Source organism: Pelobates fuscus, chromosome 6 (assembly GCF_036172605.1).
Source record: "Pelobates fuscus isolate aPelFus1 chromosome 6, aPelFus1.pri, whole genome shotgun sequence".
In the NCBI taxonomy this organism is placed as follows: Eukaryota; Metazoa; Chordata; class Amphibia; order Anura; family Pelobatidae; genus Pelobates; species Pelobates fuscus.
Genome location: NC_086322.1, coordinates 235,433,071 through 235,452,034, shown reverse-complemented (window position 1 = coordinate 235,452,034; position 18,964 = coordinate 235,433,071). Strand labels below are relative to the sequence as shown.

The 18,964-nt window shown below is 41.8% G+C and overlaps 1 protein-coding gene across 1 annotated transcript in view; it reads left to right on the top strand.

The window, feature by feature from the left end:
• The window catches only part of RIMS4 (regulating synaptic membrane exocytosis 4), a 312,102-nt gene that overhangs the window by 281,494 nt on the left and 11,644 nt on the right, over positions 1 to 18,964 (top strand). The window contains exons 5-6 of the mRNA XM_063425847.1: positions 2,645 to 2,746; positions 5,470 to 5,609. Of these exons, the coding sequence (XP_063281917.1) occupies positions 2,645 to 2,746; positions 5,470 to 5,609 (242 nt within the window). The remainder of the gene's footprint in view (positions 1 to 2,644; positions 2,747 to 5,469; positions 5,610 to 18,964) is intronic.

The following is an 18,964-nucleotide window of genomic DNA, read 5'->3' as shown; positions in this document are numbered from 1 at the left end:
TCTATGCCGTCCTTATTTTGGTGGCTCTAAACGCCGCAGGACGGCATAGAACGTCCTGCGATCTTTTGTACTTACCTGGTCGCCGGCGATCGCGGTATGGGGGACTTACCTGAGAGCCCAGAGAGTCCCCCTCTGTCCTCTTCGGCCCCCCAGGGCCATGTGATCGCGAGGTCCTTGCGAGGACCCCGCGATCACATGGACGGTATAGCCGTCCATGTCAATGCCAGCAGGGGGAGTGCCTGTAATGACAGGTACTCCCCCTGCTGTCTGAAAAATAAAAATAAAATGTTAAAACAGTGTAAAAATAAGATTATATATACTTAGATCATATATATATTTATTATATATATGATCTAAGTATATATATACACATATACACATATACACATAAATATACATACATACATTTTCATTATATATATATTTATATATAATAAAAAAAATATATAAATATGTTAAAAAATAAAATTAAAAAAATAATAAAAAATAAATAGATTAAAAATATATAAACATGCGTAATTTCGTTCTAACTGTATTTTAAAATTAATATATATATATTGATATCAAAATACATGTAGAACAAAATAATATATATATATCTATATACATAAGTATATGCGTATATATCACTAAATATATACCTATATATAAATAAAAATAATAAAAACAATTATATACATATATATACACACATATATATATACACACATATATACATATATATATATATATATATATATATATATATACACACATATATATAATAATTCTACGTATATATTTATGTAATAATTTTACATAATTAGGTCATTTTATTAATTACAATTTGCAGGACCTGCTTGACAACCCAGGCCGAAAGTTCAGGGAATTACATTTTCTCGCATTATATTTAACCCTGTAACTTTCCAAGACACCATAAAACCTGTACATGGGGGGTACTGTTTTACTCTGAAGACTTCGCTGAACACAAATATTAGTGTTTCAAAACAGTAAAATACATTACAATGACGATATCGTCAGTGACAGTGACATTTTTTGCATTTTTCACACACAAATGGCACTTATACTGACGATATAATTGTTGTGATACATTTTACTGTTTTGAAACACTAATATTTGTGTTCAGCGAAGTCTCCTGAGTATAACAGTACCCCTCATGTACAGGTTTTATGGTGTTTTCAAAAGTTACAGAGTCAAATATAAGGTTTGCGTTTCAGTTTTTTCACATTAAAATTCACCAGGTTGCCTTTGAGACCGTATGGTAGCCCAGGAATGAAAATTATCCCCATGATGGCATACCATTTGCAATAGTAGACAACCCAGGGTATTGCAAATAGGGTATGTTCAGTTTTTTTTAGTAGCCACTTAGTCACAAACACTGGCCAAAATTTGCATTCAAATTCGTTTTTTGCATTTTCAAATATTAACACTAACTTTGGCCAGTGTTTGTGACCAAGTGGCTACTAAAAAAGACTGGACATACTCCATTTGCAATACCTTGAGTTGTCTACTTTTGCAAATGGTATGCCATCATGGGGGTAATTCTTATTCCTGGGTTACCATATGGTCTCAAAGGCAACGTAACCAATCTGGCGAATTTCAATGTGAAAAAACTGAAATATGTAACACGCTATATTTGACCCTGTAACTTCCCAAAACACCATAAAACCTGTACATAGGGGGTACTGTTTTACACGTGAGACACCGCTGAATACAAATATGTGTATTGTATTGCAGTAAAAGCAAACAGTATTTTGACATTCACAGTTAAAATGTCACGCAGAACTAAAACAATTAAAAAAAATCTTATTTTCTCCCATTTTTTTTATATTTTTTTCATATTAAATTATGTTCCATACCTAAATATTTTGAAAGCCCTGTTTCCCCTGAATAAAATGATATATAATAAGTGTGGGTGCATTTAATATGAAAGAGGTGAATTATGGTTGGACAGACATATAGCGCAAATGCCAGGTTTTGTTTAATTTTTTTTGGATCACAACTTGTACATTTGGCTGCGGTCTTAAGGGGTTAAAGGGACACTGTAAGCACTATAACCATTTTATCTAATTGGATTGGTTATAGTGCCCAGAGTGCACTGGCACTGTCCCTCCGGTCACTGTTAAACCATTTTTGAGCAGTTTAACACTGAATGAGGGTCACTGGCTTTGAATAGACCTGCCCCACTGCAGGTTTGGCTAAGGCAGAGATTACACACTTCCTTCCCATACCGATTCATGCCTGCAAAGACACTGTGATTGACTGAATGTGGTCACTGACAATCTCAGCCAATCACAATCACCCATTACTGTGAAGGCTAATGCTTCCTCATTAGCCCAAGCAGCATATAGGGGATGATTTGCTGGTAACTCTTGTTTAGCTTAAAAAACGCTAAAACTGGTTTCATGCTGAGTGAAAAGCAGTGACAGGGACTCCAGTCACTGTGCAGTTATGATGACAACAGTGTCTCTTAAGCCTCTGGTGTGTGGTTTACTTATATATAGTATTGTACTGGCATCGCTCTAAATGTTTTGCCACTTAATGCACTTAATTGATATTGATTAATCTGATAACTGTTGCTTTGGGAAACTTTACTGTAGTTAATTACATTTATTTTTTGATTTGCTTCTTTTTTTTTTTATAGGGGACGTTGAAGTTGGTTTGCTAGAAAGAAATGGACAACTTGAAGTTGAAATTATCCAGGCACGAGGTTTGACAGCAAAAGCAGGCTCCAAAACTCCACCAGGTATACCAATATGCTTCAATATGCTGATACAGTAAAACATAATTAAAAACCAAAGCTGTTATTTTAATATAGCTATGTACAATTCTCTTTGTCATGTCCAAGTCCTTTATCTGGCTTAGTGGGCAGAAATACTGGGATAGCAGATTAGGTTTTGAAGTTTGGTAAGTTCAAGAAAGTCTTAAAAACTGTCCAGTTGGTCCTTGCAATGAAAGAGGGGGAATTGGTCAGGTAGGGCACACTTGTTTTCAGAAGAAAGGCCAGATGTATACAAAAGAGAGTAGTTGGACCTTTGTCCACAGAAGAGAAAGTTCAGAAAATGAAAAACTCATGAAGTGAACCTTTTACACCCCAGGAAGATTAAGAAGCCCAAGGAAATGTATAGAGTGACATTGCGTTAAAGATTCAAAAGGCCTTATTTCCTAAGAGGATGGGAAATACAACTTTAATGATTGGATTTGAAGTAGTAAAGAAGATAAGGGGAAAGAATAGCAAACCATACTAATCTGAGCAAGACACCAGTCACATGTGTAAATCTTTTAAAATATGTGAGAGGAAGTGTACAAGCTTACATAGACAGTCTGACGGTTGAAGAATACTATCTAGATCTATCCTGTTTATGAGAAAATTCAATATTTGTGCTACTGACTATCCTACTGTAGGGTTACCAGATCCACCATGTTTTCAGGGACACTTGTACCTTTGTCATATTTATGAAAACGCATGGAAAGGGTTGCCCTGCAGTATGTATAATGCATATTCTGCAGGATTCTTCAATGCCTACATACTTTATCTTATACACCTTCTGAATTCTACATTCTACAAAGCAGGGTTTTCATGAGCTGCCCATCAATATGTATACAAGATATGTGTCCCTAGAAACGTGATGGATCTGGTAACATAGGACTATTGCACTCTACCTTTGAGCCAATGTTCAATCTATTAACAATCATTTTTTTCTAAAACAGTTACTTTTTTAATTGCCTTAGCACCACATTGGCTTTACATTAATTCTTTGGTACAATTCCAATTAACCCAATAGATTTGACTAAAGGTTATACATCAGTGAACACATTTTCTGGGTCTATGTGTTTCTTAAATTATTTCTCAGAGTAAAAACGTACATTTCTTCCCTTCTAGAGAGGTCTAACAGAGCCCCTGACTCTGCATTTTTTCATTGTAAACTAAAATACACTTGATTATACCTTATGTTTATCCACCCTGTATAATATTGCCCTTATTACACAAAGTATAAGAAAATTAGATATTATTGAATACCACATTCAATGTTTATTTTCTTAAGAAGGTTATTTGCTTAGAGAACTACCAGGATACTAATTTTTATATCATGGGGATCTGTAGTGGGGACCCATATTGCTCCCTTGAAATATGTATTATGTCCAGATTTGAGATATACAAACAGGGACGCATGTGAAAATATTGCCAGTTTTAAATAAAGAAAGGGGCTGTTTTTATTTAAACGTTTGCCTGCAGGAGGGAGAAGCTCAAGAATATAAAACATACAAATGTGGCCATTCCTCTTTAAGGTTTTCCAAATTCCCTCAGGTTGTTTACCATCATTTGTAATGTATAAGGTAATTAGCGCACATGAATGTTTCAGCGACTCATTACCGATGTAACATCGGCACAAGGTACTGTGGGAATATTGTTATTGACATGTGCGTTTCAATTAACTAATTAACTCATTTTTCATTTGCTTTGTCTAGCTGAACACGGTATGCATTTACGGCTAGTGTGATTTATCATTATTATGGGGCTGACTGTACATGCTTCTTATTTGTAAAAAGTTAAAAGGTTTAGTTAGGCATATTTAAATTTAACTGCCCAGGGCCATAACGATTTCTTTGAATAATTTCAAACTCCCTGGAAATGTTGATTTCTGGCTAATGGGCAGCAATGTTAGTAGAAATGGTGGTGGACGTTTTAAACCTACCTTATAATAACCAACCTATAATAATATAGGGGTTTTATTGACCGCTGGACGTTTTTTTTTTTTTTTTATGTGACAGTGAGGATTTTTAACCAGCATTCACCTGCTGGTTGTCAGATGCATTTGGTACCTAATTGTATTAATATTATTTCTGTGTTACTCTTCCAAATCTTATACTTCGAATAAGTTGATTTTAAGTTGGGCTCAGAATGCATCCGGACAATTGCTGCAGAATCACTCAGGCCAACTGTATTCCCACCAGATTTGGCTTTAGTAAATATGAGAAATGCCATTGTGGTAAGAATTCTGTCATTTTCACACAGAATCTGATGTTTTGTGAATAGCCCTGATAGAAAGTTCTGGAATGTGACATATCCCCTTTAAGGTTTAGTTAATATGTGGCTCTGCAGCTGAGGAGAGAGACATATTCATGTGACAAAGCCATGTTACACCTATTATTTTCTTATAATATTTGTATTTAAAAACTAAATTAGCCAATCTGGATTGGAATGCCTATAATCCATGGTCTCTGTATAGAACTTTCCAACCATTAACTCTAGAGCTTTGAAACAAGATGCACTATTACTCAAGAGGCTATGTTATAGTTAAATATTGCATTTCTCATTAGGCAATTTCTGCAAATCCAATGAAATGTACTTAGATACAAAAATAAAAAATTCAATATTTGTCTACTGCTAAAGGCTGTCCATATGTCACTTGCCCTACAGTTGGAATGTGATAAACTGATTTAATATTGTCTACCTTTATTTTCCAGCTGCTTACATAAAGGTTTACCTGTTAGAAAATGGTGTATGCATTGCAAAAAAGAAGACGAAAGTAGGACGCAAATCATTAGACCCTTTGTACAATCAGGTGCTTGTATTTACTGAGAGTCCACAAGGGAAAGTATTACAGGTAAGAATATATATTGTCTTAACTTTTAGTATACAGTGTTTAAATAAAATATGCATATAGACTGATCAACCACAACTTTAAAACCATCTGCCTAATATCATGTAAGTCTCCCTCGTGCTGCCTGATGTATCAAGACATAGATTCCACAAGACCTCTAACTGTGTCCTGTGGTACCTGGCACCAAGACATTAAAAGTAAATTTAAAATTTTAGGCAAAAGTAGCAGAAGTGCAAGAATAGCTAACTTAAAGGGGCTCTCTAGTGCCAGGAAAATAAACCCGTTCTCCTGGCACTGCAGAATCCTGCCCCTCTCCCTACCACCCCCCATCCCATGTTGCTGAAGGGGTTAAAACCCCTTCAGTGACTTACCTGAATCCAGCGGCGATGTCCCTCGGCTTTGAACAGGCTCCGCCCATGTTCCTCCCCCGTCGACGCCGGCAGGGGAGACCTAATGCGCATGTGCGGCAATGGCTGCGCGCGGGCATTAGACCTCTCCATAGGAAAGCATTATTCAGTGCTTTCCTATGGGGATTCCGGCGACGCCTGGGTGTAGTGGTCCTCTCATTTTAACCATTCAAGGTAAAACATTGTATTTTGTAGAAACTGCAATGTTTACCTTAAGGGGTTAAATACACCTGCAGTGGCTCTTACAGTAACATGCACTTCCACTGCACATGACATTGCAGTCCTCATAGGAAATCATTGAAGCACTGTTTTCCTATGGGGAAGCACGTGTGCATCATGTCCACAATGCTCCAAAATGAGGAGCAATGGATTGGACCATGCAGGAGGATGCTATGTTTCCTCCATCATATCTCAGGAGGAGGAGAGGAAAGCAGTGCATAGGTAGCTGGAAAAAGGTAAGTAAAAAGCTTTTTTTATTGTTCATTTTATGCCACACAGTGTGGTAGACCTATCTAATTAGGGACAGGGAAAGTGTTAAGATTACAAACCTGTATTCGTAATGCTTTATCATTCCTTTAATTTTGAGTTTCACTTTGAATTCACATTAAATTCTTATATTAGTTAATTGCCACGTCGGTCATAGGGTATATGTTTTAACCTATTGTTGTAGTGATATGTATATAAGAACAAACACCTGTATTAAAACACTAAAATTCTATGCAAATACCAACACTACACACAAAATCACACCTACATTTAAAAGCCAACACCACGTACAAGCATGACTTGGGTTTGTGGAACATGACTTAAATGTATTATTAGTAGTAGTAGACATAGTACAAGGGGAATATGTTCTGCATATTAAAAAGTTGATGGTGGAGATTTGAAAATGTATTTACATACTGTTTTTAAATATATGTAGGGTAGTTGTAGTATCAATCAGTGGATGCACCTTTTGGCTTATTGATGTCCTGTACTTGTCTGTTTTTTTGTTTGTTTTGTTTTTTAAGAATATGCTAGTCACTGCTTCCATCCATTTAATACTGCCACTCACTCACTATCACCTAACCCTTACACTCCATCCAGTCATAAACTCCATTACTTACTCATTAAAGTAACAATTCTGAATCCAAACTAGGATGTTCTTAGCCAGGGCTAGGTAGGCTAGGTAGGTTATGCATTTTGTCATGCTGAGTAACTGCATGCTAAAATGTAGGTGGCATATAAAAGCTGTTAAGATCTTATCTTATTTGTTTAAAATAATATATAAAAAACAGATAAAATATATACAAAAGTAGCCAAATTCTCAGACTAGTGCTGATCCGCTATAAAAAAAAAAAAACAGAATATTCTGTCTGAGTACTCCAAGGACCTTGTTTGTAGTTATTAGCAAAACTTAACTTTTATTTATATTTGTACAAAAATGTTATAAAAGTTGATGTTTCAGTATATATCTTAAACTTTCACCAATACCTGATGTAAGATGTAAACTGAAACATCAATATATATATATATATATATATATATATATATATATGTATATATATGTATATATATATATGTCACTCTCCTCCACCCTCAGTCTATATAGGTTTCGATCCCCTACATTTTCTTTCCTCCATGTTAGTTACCCGATAACACGTCCTCCGTGTCACTTTTGTTGCTTAGCAACCTTTGCAACGGTTCACTGCTAGGTTGCTTAGCAACCACGTTGAGAACATCACATGCACCATACTCATGTGGGATTCACACACTTCTGGGTTTAATCAGTCTGTGGGCTGTCATATCACTGGATTGGTAAGTTAGCTTTAATTTTCTTATATATACTCACTTTTTTCACATCACTGTGATCTTGATAAGACCCTTTGGGGTCGAAACGTCCAGCCCCCATATTTAAATTTTCCCCACCCCTTGCTGTCAAGGCTGCACTTTGACTGACAGACATTTTCTTACTGATGCATTCACTTACATACACTCTCTAAAAGATAGTCATTGGCACATATACTGTTTAACCAGCACACACTTTCACTGACGGACAGACACACATACACACACTCACTGACAGACACACACTCTCATATACACTGACAAACAATGACATACACTGATTTGACACACACTGACAGACTCACACTCATTGACAGCCACATACACTTATTGACAGACACACACTATTACTCAGACACACACTGACAGACGCACCCTCACTGACAGACGCACCCTCTCTGACAGACGCACCCTCACTGACAGAAGCACCCTCACTGACAGACATACCCTCAGTGACGGGCGCACCCACTCACTGATGGGCGCACCCTCTAACTGACGGGCGCACCCACTCACTGACTTTAATTCCACCCAGACTTCCTGGGAGAGCTGGAGTAGATTACTTACCTGCGGTTCAGTGGGGCTGCTGCGCGGGCAGGTAGTGGGCGGACAGGCAGAGTAGGCGGCGAGGGAGCTCTAATCTTCCTGCTCAGCTCCCTCGCTGGCCGCTTACTGATGCCGGAAGCCGTCATATTCTGGCTCCCAGCTTCATTAAGGTGAGCATGCTCCCTCGCTGCCCACCGTGATAGAAGCTGCCTCGGGGGGCTCAAAAGTGGCCAGCTGGCCAGCTCTTGAGCCCCCCCAGGACACGAGGCAAACAAGGGATCCGCCTGGGCATTTAGGAGTGGCTTTTTTTGTCGCCCCCTGCAAAGTGCCTTGTTTGCCTCGTGTAAGATATATCGCTGTATACATGTATATTATTAACTTGTATGTGTATTGAATTATGTAATCGTATCACCTCTAGCTTTGCAGTAGAATTGGATTCCCAGTGTCCCACTGTTATTTCAGGTGTTAATATATAAATTATCCTGCATAAGGCACCAAGGGCCCAGAACAGCTGGCATATTCACAAGTACTTTGATTTTAACAAAAGAACAGCAGCTTTCCTGTGACATTAATAAAATATGCATTGTGGATACATTTGCCTTTTTTGCCCCAATCTAATGAGAATAGATCCCTCGGCACAGGTTATACAAAAAGTTTTCTTTCAAGCTCTTGGCTCAAAGCCTGGAAGGAGAGTCTGCAGTCAGCAGACTAATCAAAGCTTAAATGGATATATTTAGTGTAAGGATGATTTGTGGTTACTGGAATGTTAGTGTAGCTGGCTAGCCTGCCTGTATTGTAACAGGACCCATTCCTGTTTCACACTATTGGCCAAGAACCTTTAATTTCAAAGTAACCATTTCACTGTTAAATCACTCTGCCAAGGGTTAAAGAAATTGTCAAGGTTATTGCTGAACAATTGGAAATTCGCCGTGATTTTGAAGTTTTACAGCAAAATAATCAAATTGGAAAGCATTCTCCAAATCAGCTATATTTTCATTTTCAGGGTTATTCAATAAAGGGAAAATTCAAGATCAATTCAAAGTGAATTTTAAGCTTAAAGTCAAACTAGCCAAACTGAAAGCATTTTTTTTTTCAAAGTCAAGCATGCTTCCAGTTTCGCTACTCTGGTGTTAAATATGAAATACACGTCCAATTCACCTTGCATTCTCGCTTCAGTAATTAATCCTATTTGTCTATTTTGGCTTAAAATTCATTTTGGATTCATGGCAGTTCATGCTTTTGTGAATAACCCTGGTGAGAAAATAACATATTCTAAAGCAGGCAGTCAGCAAATGAGATAATTCATGATTTCACTGTGTCAAAATTAAATTTCCTAATTCTGTTTAGTTATTTCTCCATAGACCCACTGACTAGTTATTATTGCTTAGTAGTGATGTCGCGAACATAACATTTTCGGTTCGCGAACGGCGAACGCGAACTTCCGCAAATGTTCGCGAACGGGTGAACCGGGCGAACCGCCATAGACTTCAATGGGCAAGCAAATTTTAAAACCCACAGGGACTCTTTCTGGCCACAATAGTGATGGAAAAGTTGTTTCAAGGGGACTAACACCTGGACTGTGGCATGCCGGAGGGGGATCCATGGCAAAACTCCCATGGAAAATGACATAGTTGATGAGTCTGGTTTTAATCCATAAAGGGCATAAATCACCTAACATTCCTAAATTGTTTGGAATAACCTGCTTTAAAACATCAGGTATGATGTTGTATCGATCAGGTAGTGTAAGGGTTACGCCCGCTTCACAGTGACAGACCAAACTCCCCGTTTAACGCACCGCAAACAACCGCAAACAGTCCATTTGCACAAACGCAAACTCCCTATTTGCACAAGGTTGGATACCAAGCTAGCCATGTCCCGTTCCTTGTCCTCACTGATGTCATTGAAGGTCTCTTCCTCCACCCAGCCACGTACAACACCAAGGGTCCCCAAAAGGTGACAACAAGCCCCCTGGGACGCCTGCTGTGTTTGGTCTTCCACCTCCTCAAAGCCACCTTCCTCCTCTGACTCCTCTTCTTCAGACTCCTCTCTCTGCGTTGCCTCTCTCTGCGTTATTATAAGGTGTGTTAAGTAGTACTATTCCTATCAGCTTAATCCCTGTTACGTCCCCTATCAGGGGACATGTATATAAGGCATCGATTTTAGGAAGCGGTAGATGGAAAAACATGCTTGGTCGGTCCTCCTTCTTCAAATTTGGGGCACTGTGCGTGCAATCTAATGTGCCACCAGATAGGAGTGGTGTGTTAAGTAGTACTATTCCTATCTGTTTAATCCCTGTTACGTCCCCTATCAGGGGACGTGTATATAAGGCATCAATTTTAGGAAGCGGGAGATGGAAAAAGATGCTTGGTCGGTCTTCCTACTTCAAATTTGGGGCACTGCGCGTGCAATCTAATGTGCCACCAGATAGGAGTGGTGTGTTAAGTAGTACATTGTGTAGTACAATGTCCCTTTAAGTGTTATCCAGAGGATTGAAACATCTGTCTAGATATGCTTTATAATGTATATGATCAATACATAGGTATAATATTTCTAGGCATATTACTTTAAAATAATTAATGAACTTAAAAATTACAGCTGAAAATTATATTTTAGGGAAGATAACCTGTGCAGAACTATAGAATATATAAAAAGGTTAGAATGTTCAACCTGTCATGGTTGAATATTTGTATTACCTGTTATGTATATAGTTTGTATATTGTATTTTTGTAATATTGTATTCTATTGTAACAATGCAATGTTTTGTGGACCCAGGACATACTTGAAAACGAAAGAAATCTCAATGTATCCATTGTGGTAAAATATTTAATAAATAATTTAATAAATATATAATAGAACAGGTGTACTATTTGCCAAAATCTCATGTTAATGTGTTTCTTGGTTGACAACCTTATGTTAAAATACTAGAAACATCCTCAAACTTTCAGCATATAGTGACACAGTTGTTGCCATGTCCTTTCCCTTCAACAGCTGCATAATTTATTTTGAAGCTACATCCCCAAGAAAGCAATTAATGCTTCGAATTCTTTTTCAGCCATTTCTAAAGGTTCTATAACATCACTGGAGCATTTGGCTCAATCTCAGCTCTCTAAGCAGAGTTTTACAATCTAATCATTCCTGAATACATAAGTAGGTACTTTGGATAGGACTATATTTGTTCTCCTGCCAAAAGGACAATAGGGTGCGGTGGAAATGAGGAACCATTAGACAAATTAATTAGCACAGAAATAGGCACACGTCTGAGGGGCAGATGTAATTAAGGTATCTCACTGTCTCAAACAAAGTTGTCCATCCATGGCCTTCCAGCTGCTATAGAATAGCATTTCGCAGAATATTAGTACGTTAGGTAAACTATGGAGCGTTTTGTTTCTTTTGTTTCTGTGTTATGTTAAAGACATAAAGCACTAAAACGTTACATTACACATGTGCACATATACATTTATCTTTCAATTATGTTTTAAAATCGGGCTCTGGGGGCGCAATATTTCAGTGGCCAGCAGGAGGGAAGCTCTCCCTCCTGCCGGCCACCATCTGGACCCTGGCGCGGCAGTGCTGTGATGTGATCAGGCACGGCGAGGGAGCTCTAATCTCACCGCTCTGCTACCTCGCGCACTGTCTGCTGATGCCGCGGGAGCCGGAATATGACATCATATTCCGTCTCCCGCGGTATCAGCAGACAGCCCGCGAGGGAGCAGAGTGGTGAGATTAGAACTCCCTCGCCGTGCCTGATCACAGCACTGCCGCACGCCGCCCAGCAGCCCCACTGGACCACAGGGAATGATCCATCATCCACACCAGCTCTCCAGGTAGGGAGGCTGGGTGGAACATTTTTATTTATTACAATAATTAGTGAACGTATGTCATGTGTCTGTGTGTGAGTGTCTGTGTCTGTGAGTGACAGTGTGTGTGTCTGTGAGTGACAGTGTGTGTGTCTGTGAGTGACAGCATTTGTCTGTGAGTGACAGCGTGTGTGTCTGTGAGTGACAGCGTGTGTCTGTGTCTGAGTGTCTGTCTGTGAGTGACAGTGTGTGTGTCTGTGAGTGACAGAGTGTGTGTCTGTGAGTGACAGCGTGTGTCTGTGAGTGACAGCGTGTGTCTGTGAGTGACAGCGTGTGTCTGGGAGTGACAGCGTCTGTCTGTGAGTGACAGCATGTGTGTCTGTGAGTGACAGCATGTGTGTCTGTGAGTGACAGCATCTGTCTGTGAGTGACTGCATCTGTCTGTGAGTGACTGCATCTGTCTGTGAGTGACTGTGTCTGTGTGTGTGAGTGAGTGCGTCTGTGTGTGTCTGTGAGTGATTGTATGAGTGTGTGTGCATGTGAGTGTATGAGTGTGTCTGTCAGTGTATGATGAGTGTGTGTCTGTCAAATCAGTGAGAGTATGTTTGTCATTGAGTCTGTGTGTGACTATCAGTGTGTCTGTCAATGAGTGTCAATCAGTGTGGGTCTGTCAGTGTCAATGAATGAGTGTGTGTCAGATCAATGAGTCTGTGTCTGTCAGTGACGTCTGTGTGTTTGTCATTGAGTGTGTGACTGTCAGTGTGTATGTCAGGTGGTCCCCTCTCCCCTTACCGGTAAGCGAGCGGCGTCCTCTCCTCTTGACACGCCGCTCGCGTCCTCCTCCCAGCGGCAGCATGTCTAATGCTGCACGCTGGGAGCCGGCACTATTATCAAAACACCGGGGTCACTCACGTGACCCGGCGTTAAAGCTACAGCGCATCAATCACAGTGGGGGTATAGATATCCCCCACGTGTGTTTGTTAATACTGATTGGAGGTTATCCAATCAGGATTAAGGCTAGGATTTAAATACTTACCTTTCCTGTTTCTCTGTGCCCTGTTGTGGTCTTTGCTTTATAGTATTGATACTGAACGTGTGCTTTCTGGTTACGTACTCTCTGGCTTGTTATACTGACTTTGTGACTTTCTCCTATCCTTTGACCTCGGCTTGTTTCTCATTATTCTGTTTTCTGGTTCCCCTTACTCGGCTTGTCTCCTGACTATTCTGTGTGTGCTTAGCCCGGCCACTCTAAGGTCCGGTACTGCACACTTTCTGTGTGTGTGTCTGTGTGTGTGTTAGCGTGTTGGGTTCCCCGAATCGTGACATTACAACAGGGCCATAATGGAACCTGCTGACATACCACAGCTCCTAGTTAATCAGGAGGCTAGAATGGATGGCTTGGACCACCGTATGGATCAGTTTGCTCAAGCTTTGCAAACCATACTGGCTCGTACTGCACACTTGCAGCCTGCCGTTCAGGAGGCTGCTGCTGCTGTGCCCGAACCCATCCCTACTCCAGTACCCGTTCCTGCTCATGTAGTTCACATGACGCCGCCACAGCGCTATAGTGGTGACCCAGCATTGTGTCGTGGTTTCCTCAACCAAATCGACATCCATTTGGTGATGAATCCACGTTCCTATCCCACTGACAGATCCAAAATTGCCTTTTTGATAAACCACCTGTCCGGGAGAGCTTTAGCATGGGCAAACCCCATGTGGGAGAATATGTCTCCTATGTCCTTTGCAGATTTTCTGTCAGCATTCAAACGCACGTTTCATCAACCTGGTAGGGTTGCCTCTGCTGGCAAAGCTCTGCTTAGGGTTCGACAGGGTAATAGATCTGTAGCGGATTATACTATCAAATTCCACACTCTAGCAGCTGAAGTGGTTTGAAATAATGACGCCCTCGTAACAGCCTTTCAGGAGGGTTTGGCCCCTTACATACTGGATGAAATAGCATCCAGGGAACTGCCTGTTCTTCTGGATGATGTTATAGACTATGTAATCCTTATTGATAACCGTATTAGAGAGAGGCGTAGTCAAAGACGGCTGGATACACGGGTGTTACCTGCTCTACCCAGTACCGCATTACTAGCATTACCCGCTCCTAGGCAACCATCCCCCGAACCCATGCAATTGGGTGCTACGGGGTTAACTGAGGCTGAAAGAACGTATCGTAGAAGGGAGGGGTTATGTCTTTATTGTGGAAAGAGGGGGCACCACTGTAATACCTGCCCTAAGTTACAGGGAAACTACAGCACCTAAGGCCCAGAGAGGGGTCGGCCTCGGGTGTTATGACCTTGTCCCCTCATGTGTCCATCTCCAGACCGTTTATTACGGTTTCTCTTTTGGTCAATAAAACCACTATAACAACCAAAGCCTTGATCGATTCAGGTGCGGCAGACAACCTTATGGATGAGAACTTTGCCAAAACCGCAGCCCTGACTTTGATCCGAAAGGCCACACCCTTGGCCGTTGAGGCCATAGATGGTAGACCACTTGAGAAACCTCTGGTGACCCATGAAACCCAAGATATAGTTATGTCTGTGGGTGCTTTACACAAGGAACGATTAACCTTCCAAATAATTGACTCCCCTACTGCTACCATCGTTCTGGGTTTTCCCTGGTTAGTTAAACACAACCCAGTACTTGATTGGGGTTGTTTAGATATACTCTCCTGGGGGGAATCTTGTCAACGAGACTGTATGGCTCATGTACGTCCCGTTTGTTTACTCAACGTGCCCACGGCTAAACTACTTTCTGTTTCTGTCCCTTCTGTGTATGCAGACCTTGCATTGGTTTTCGAAAAAAGGGAAGCAGATAAGCTACCTCCACACCGTGAGTATGACTGTGCCATAAACCTATTACCGGGTACTATGCCTCCTAGGGGTAAGGTCTACCCTCTTTCTGAGAAAGAGAACCAGGTCATGGAGGAGTACATACAGGAAGCCTTAAGTAAAGGTTTTATTAGATGGTCCTCCTCTCCGGCTGGTGCTGGTTTCTTTTTTGTGGCAAAAAAGGAGGGCGATTTGAGACCGTGTATAGACTACAGAGCTCTAAATAATATAACGATTAAAAATGCCTATCCGATCCCTCTCGTTACGGAGTTGTTTGATCATGTCAAAGGTTCTAAATATTTTACAAAACTAGACCTAAGGGGGGATTATAACCTTGTTCGTATTAAGGAGAACGATGAATGGAAAACGGCGTTCAATACACGCAGTGGGCATTACGAGTATCTAGTCATGCCTTTTGGATTGTGTAATGCTCCTGCCGTATTTCAGGATCTCATAAACGATGTCCTTAGAGATCTACTGCATGTCTGTGCCGTAGTCTACCTTGATGACATACTTGTATATTCTCTGGATTTGGAGACACATCATACTCATGTTAGGATGGTGCTTAAGAGGTTGTTGCAGAACGGTCTTTATTGTAAATTAGAAAAATGCTTATTCGACCAAACTTCTGTACAATTCCTGGGTTATGTTATTTCTGAACAAGGATTCAGCATGGATCCTTCAAAATTGGAAGCTATACTGTCCTGGCCCCTTCCCCAAGGACTTAAGGCAATACAGCGATTTATAGGGTTTGCCAATTATTACAGGAAATTTGTTAAAAACTTCTCATCCATCATTTCCCCTATCACTAAACTGATTAAAAAAGGTTTACACCCCAGGGTTTGGAATCCTAATGCTATCGTGGCCTTCGAGACTCTTAAAAAGGCATTTGCCACTGCCCCTGTGTTACACCATCCTGATCCTTCCCTTCCCTTTGTACTGGAAGTAGACGCCTCTGAATCAGGTATAGGAGCAGTGTTGTCACAAAGACAATCGTATGACGAACCCCTCCTTCCCTGTGGTTACTTTTCTAAACGCTTGTCTGAGTCTGAAAAGAATTACGATGTCGGGAACAGGGAATTATTAGCTATAGTGATGGCTTTTAAAGAATGGAGGTACTTGTTAGAAGGAGCTAGACATAAGATTCTGGTTATAACCGATCATAAAAATCTATCCTATATCGCAGACGCTAAAAGGTTATCCTCTCGACAAGCTAGATGGTCTTTATTTCTCTCACGTTTTCAGTACATAATCACATACAGGCCTGGGTATCGAAATGTCAAGGCTGATGCTATCTCCCGCCAGTACGAACCTGTAGATTCTATAACCTCCACTCCTGAGCCCATTGTACCTACAACTAATATAATAGCTACTACCCGTTTGGTTATTTTGTCTCTTTTTCTTGATGGTATCAAGTCATACCAATCCCAAGCACCCCCTGAGACTCCTATTGGTAAGCTATACGTAAAATTAAAAGACAGAAAGAAGTTGTTAACTTTATTTCACACAGCCAAAACGGCTGGTCATCCAGGGGTTACCAAGACTTACAAGGGTCTTCTCCAACAGTTTTGGTGGCCCTCACTCAAAAAAGACGTGGTGGATTATGTGCAGGCTTGCCGTGTCTGCACACAGTGTAAGTCCCCTAATGTTAAACCCCTGGGACTCCTTATGCCCCTATCTGTACCCAAGAAACCGTGGACACACTTATCCATGGACTTTATTGTGGATCTTCCTTCATCTGATGGACAGACGGTAATCTTGACTGTAACTGATAGGTTCTCCAAAATGGCGCACTTCATTCCGCTTAAGAAGCTACCTTCTGCGGTTCAGTTGGCTCAGGTGTTTGCCAAAGAAGTGTTCCGCTTGCATGGTATATCACAAGATATCGTATCTGACAGGGGCCCTCAGTTTGTCTCTCGGTTTTGGAGGGGCTTTTGTGCTGAGATGGGGGTCTCCTTATCGTTTACTTCCTCCAATCATCCGCAATCTAATGGAGCTGCCGAACGAGCAAATCAGTCTGTGGAGTTGTATTTACGCTGTTTCACGAATGCACACCAGGACAACTGGCCCCATCTCCTTCCCTGGGCTGAATTTGCCAGGAACACTGTGTCTCATTCTTTGACTGGCATAAGTCCTTTTATGGCGGCTTATGGGTTCCAACCCGCTGTCCTTCCCGGTGTGTTCTCCGACAAGGGAATGCCCGCTTTGGACGAGCACCTAGCCTCCTTACGGAAGATGTGGGATCAGGTCCATGCTGCTCTTTGTCGTGCTGCTGCTACTCAAAAGAGATTTGCTGATCGTCGTAGGTGTGCGGCTCCTTCTTATGCTCCGGGTGATAGGGTTTGGTTGTCCTCTAGGAATCTCCGTCTTAGGGTTCCCTCGATGAAGTTCGCGCCCAGGTTCCTTGGTCCCTATAAGGTATTGCGTAGGGTGAATTCTGTGTCCAACTCCTTGGCCTTGCCTCCTTCCATGCGTATACCTAACACCTTTCACACCTCCCTTTTGAAGCCCTTGCTCTGTAATCGGTTCTCTGGGTCTCTCAGGCGTTCCGATGCACATCGCGTGGTCTCTAGTGATGTGTACGAGGTGGCTGCTCTCCTTGATTCTCGTTTCTCTCGAGATCGGTTGCAGTATCTAGTTGATTGGAAGGGTTACGGCCCTGAGGAGCGGTCGTGGGTTTCTGTCTCTGACTTGAACGCCCCCTCCTTGATCCGCTCCTTTCATGCGCGGTTTCCTTTGAAGGCTTCGGCTTCCCGCCCTCCGGGCGGTCTTCGAGGCGGGGTTATGTCAGGGCTCCGCGGGCGGCTGTGAGGGTCCGCGGTCCCCTCTCCCCTTACCGGTAAGCGAGCGGCGTCCTCTCCTCTTGACACGCCGCTCGCGTCCTCCTCTCCTCCTCCCAGCGGCAGCATGTCTAACGCTGCACGCTGGGAGCCGGCACTATTATCAAAACGCCGGGGTCACTCACGTGACCCGGCGTTAAAGCTACAGCGCAACAATCACAGTGGGGGTATAGATATCGCCCACGTGTGTTTGTTAATACTGATTGGAGGTTATCCAATCAGGATTAAGGCTAGGATTTAAATACTTACCTTTCCTGTTTCTCTGTGCCCTGTTGTGGTCTTTGCTTTATAGTATTGATACTGAACGTGTGCTTTCTGGTTACGTACTCTCTGGCTTGTTATACTGACTTTGTGACTTTCTCCTACCCTTTGACCTCGGCTTGTTTCTCGTTATTCTGTTTTCTGGTTCCCCTTACTCGGCTTGTCTCCTGACTATTCTGTGTGTGCTTAGCCCGGCCACTCTAAGGTCCGGTACTGCACACTTTCTGTGTGTGTGTCTGTGTGTGTGTGTTAGCGTGTTGGGTTCCCCGAATCGTAACAGTGTACAGAGTGTAGCGGAGCGGAGCGCAGTACAGGAGCTTCTGTTTCCTGTACCTGGCCAGACTGACAGGAGGTGGTCACAGAGAGAGCATTCCCTGTCAGTCCGGCCGGGTACAGAAAACTGAAGCTCCTTTAGGGGATCTGCTCCGCTCGGCAATGCAACAATAGAGGTAGGAGGCACACCAGGAAGGGGAGTGTGACCACTAAAGGGGGGGTGGGGTGCACCAAGGGACACGGAGGGAATGGGAGAGAAACACCAAGAGACAGGGAAAAGAGGGGGAGGGGAGAAGAACACTAAGGGACAGGGAAGGGACCACTAATGGTCGGGGAGGGGAGAGGGGCTGGTTAAGAGGCACATAAGTGAAGAATTTTTTTGAGGCGGATGGGGGGGCGGAAAAATGCATCTTCGCCTATGTACCTAAAAATCCAAGCACCGGCCCTGGTTGGACCTAGGCAGCATGATGTCTAAGGCCGGCCCAGAGAGTGAGTGAGTGAGTGAATAATATAATATATATGTTCAGAAACATATTAGTAATATATGTAAATCGGGTTCATGCAAAGAGGGTG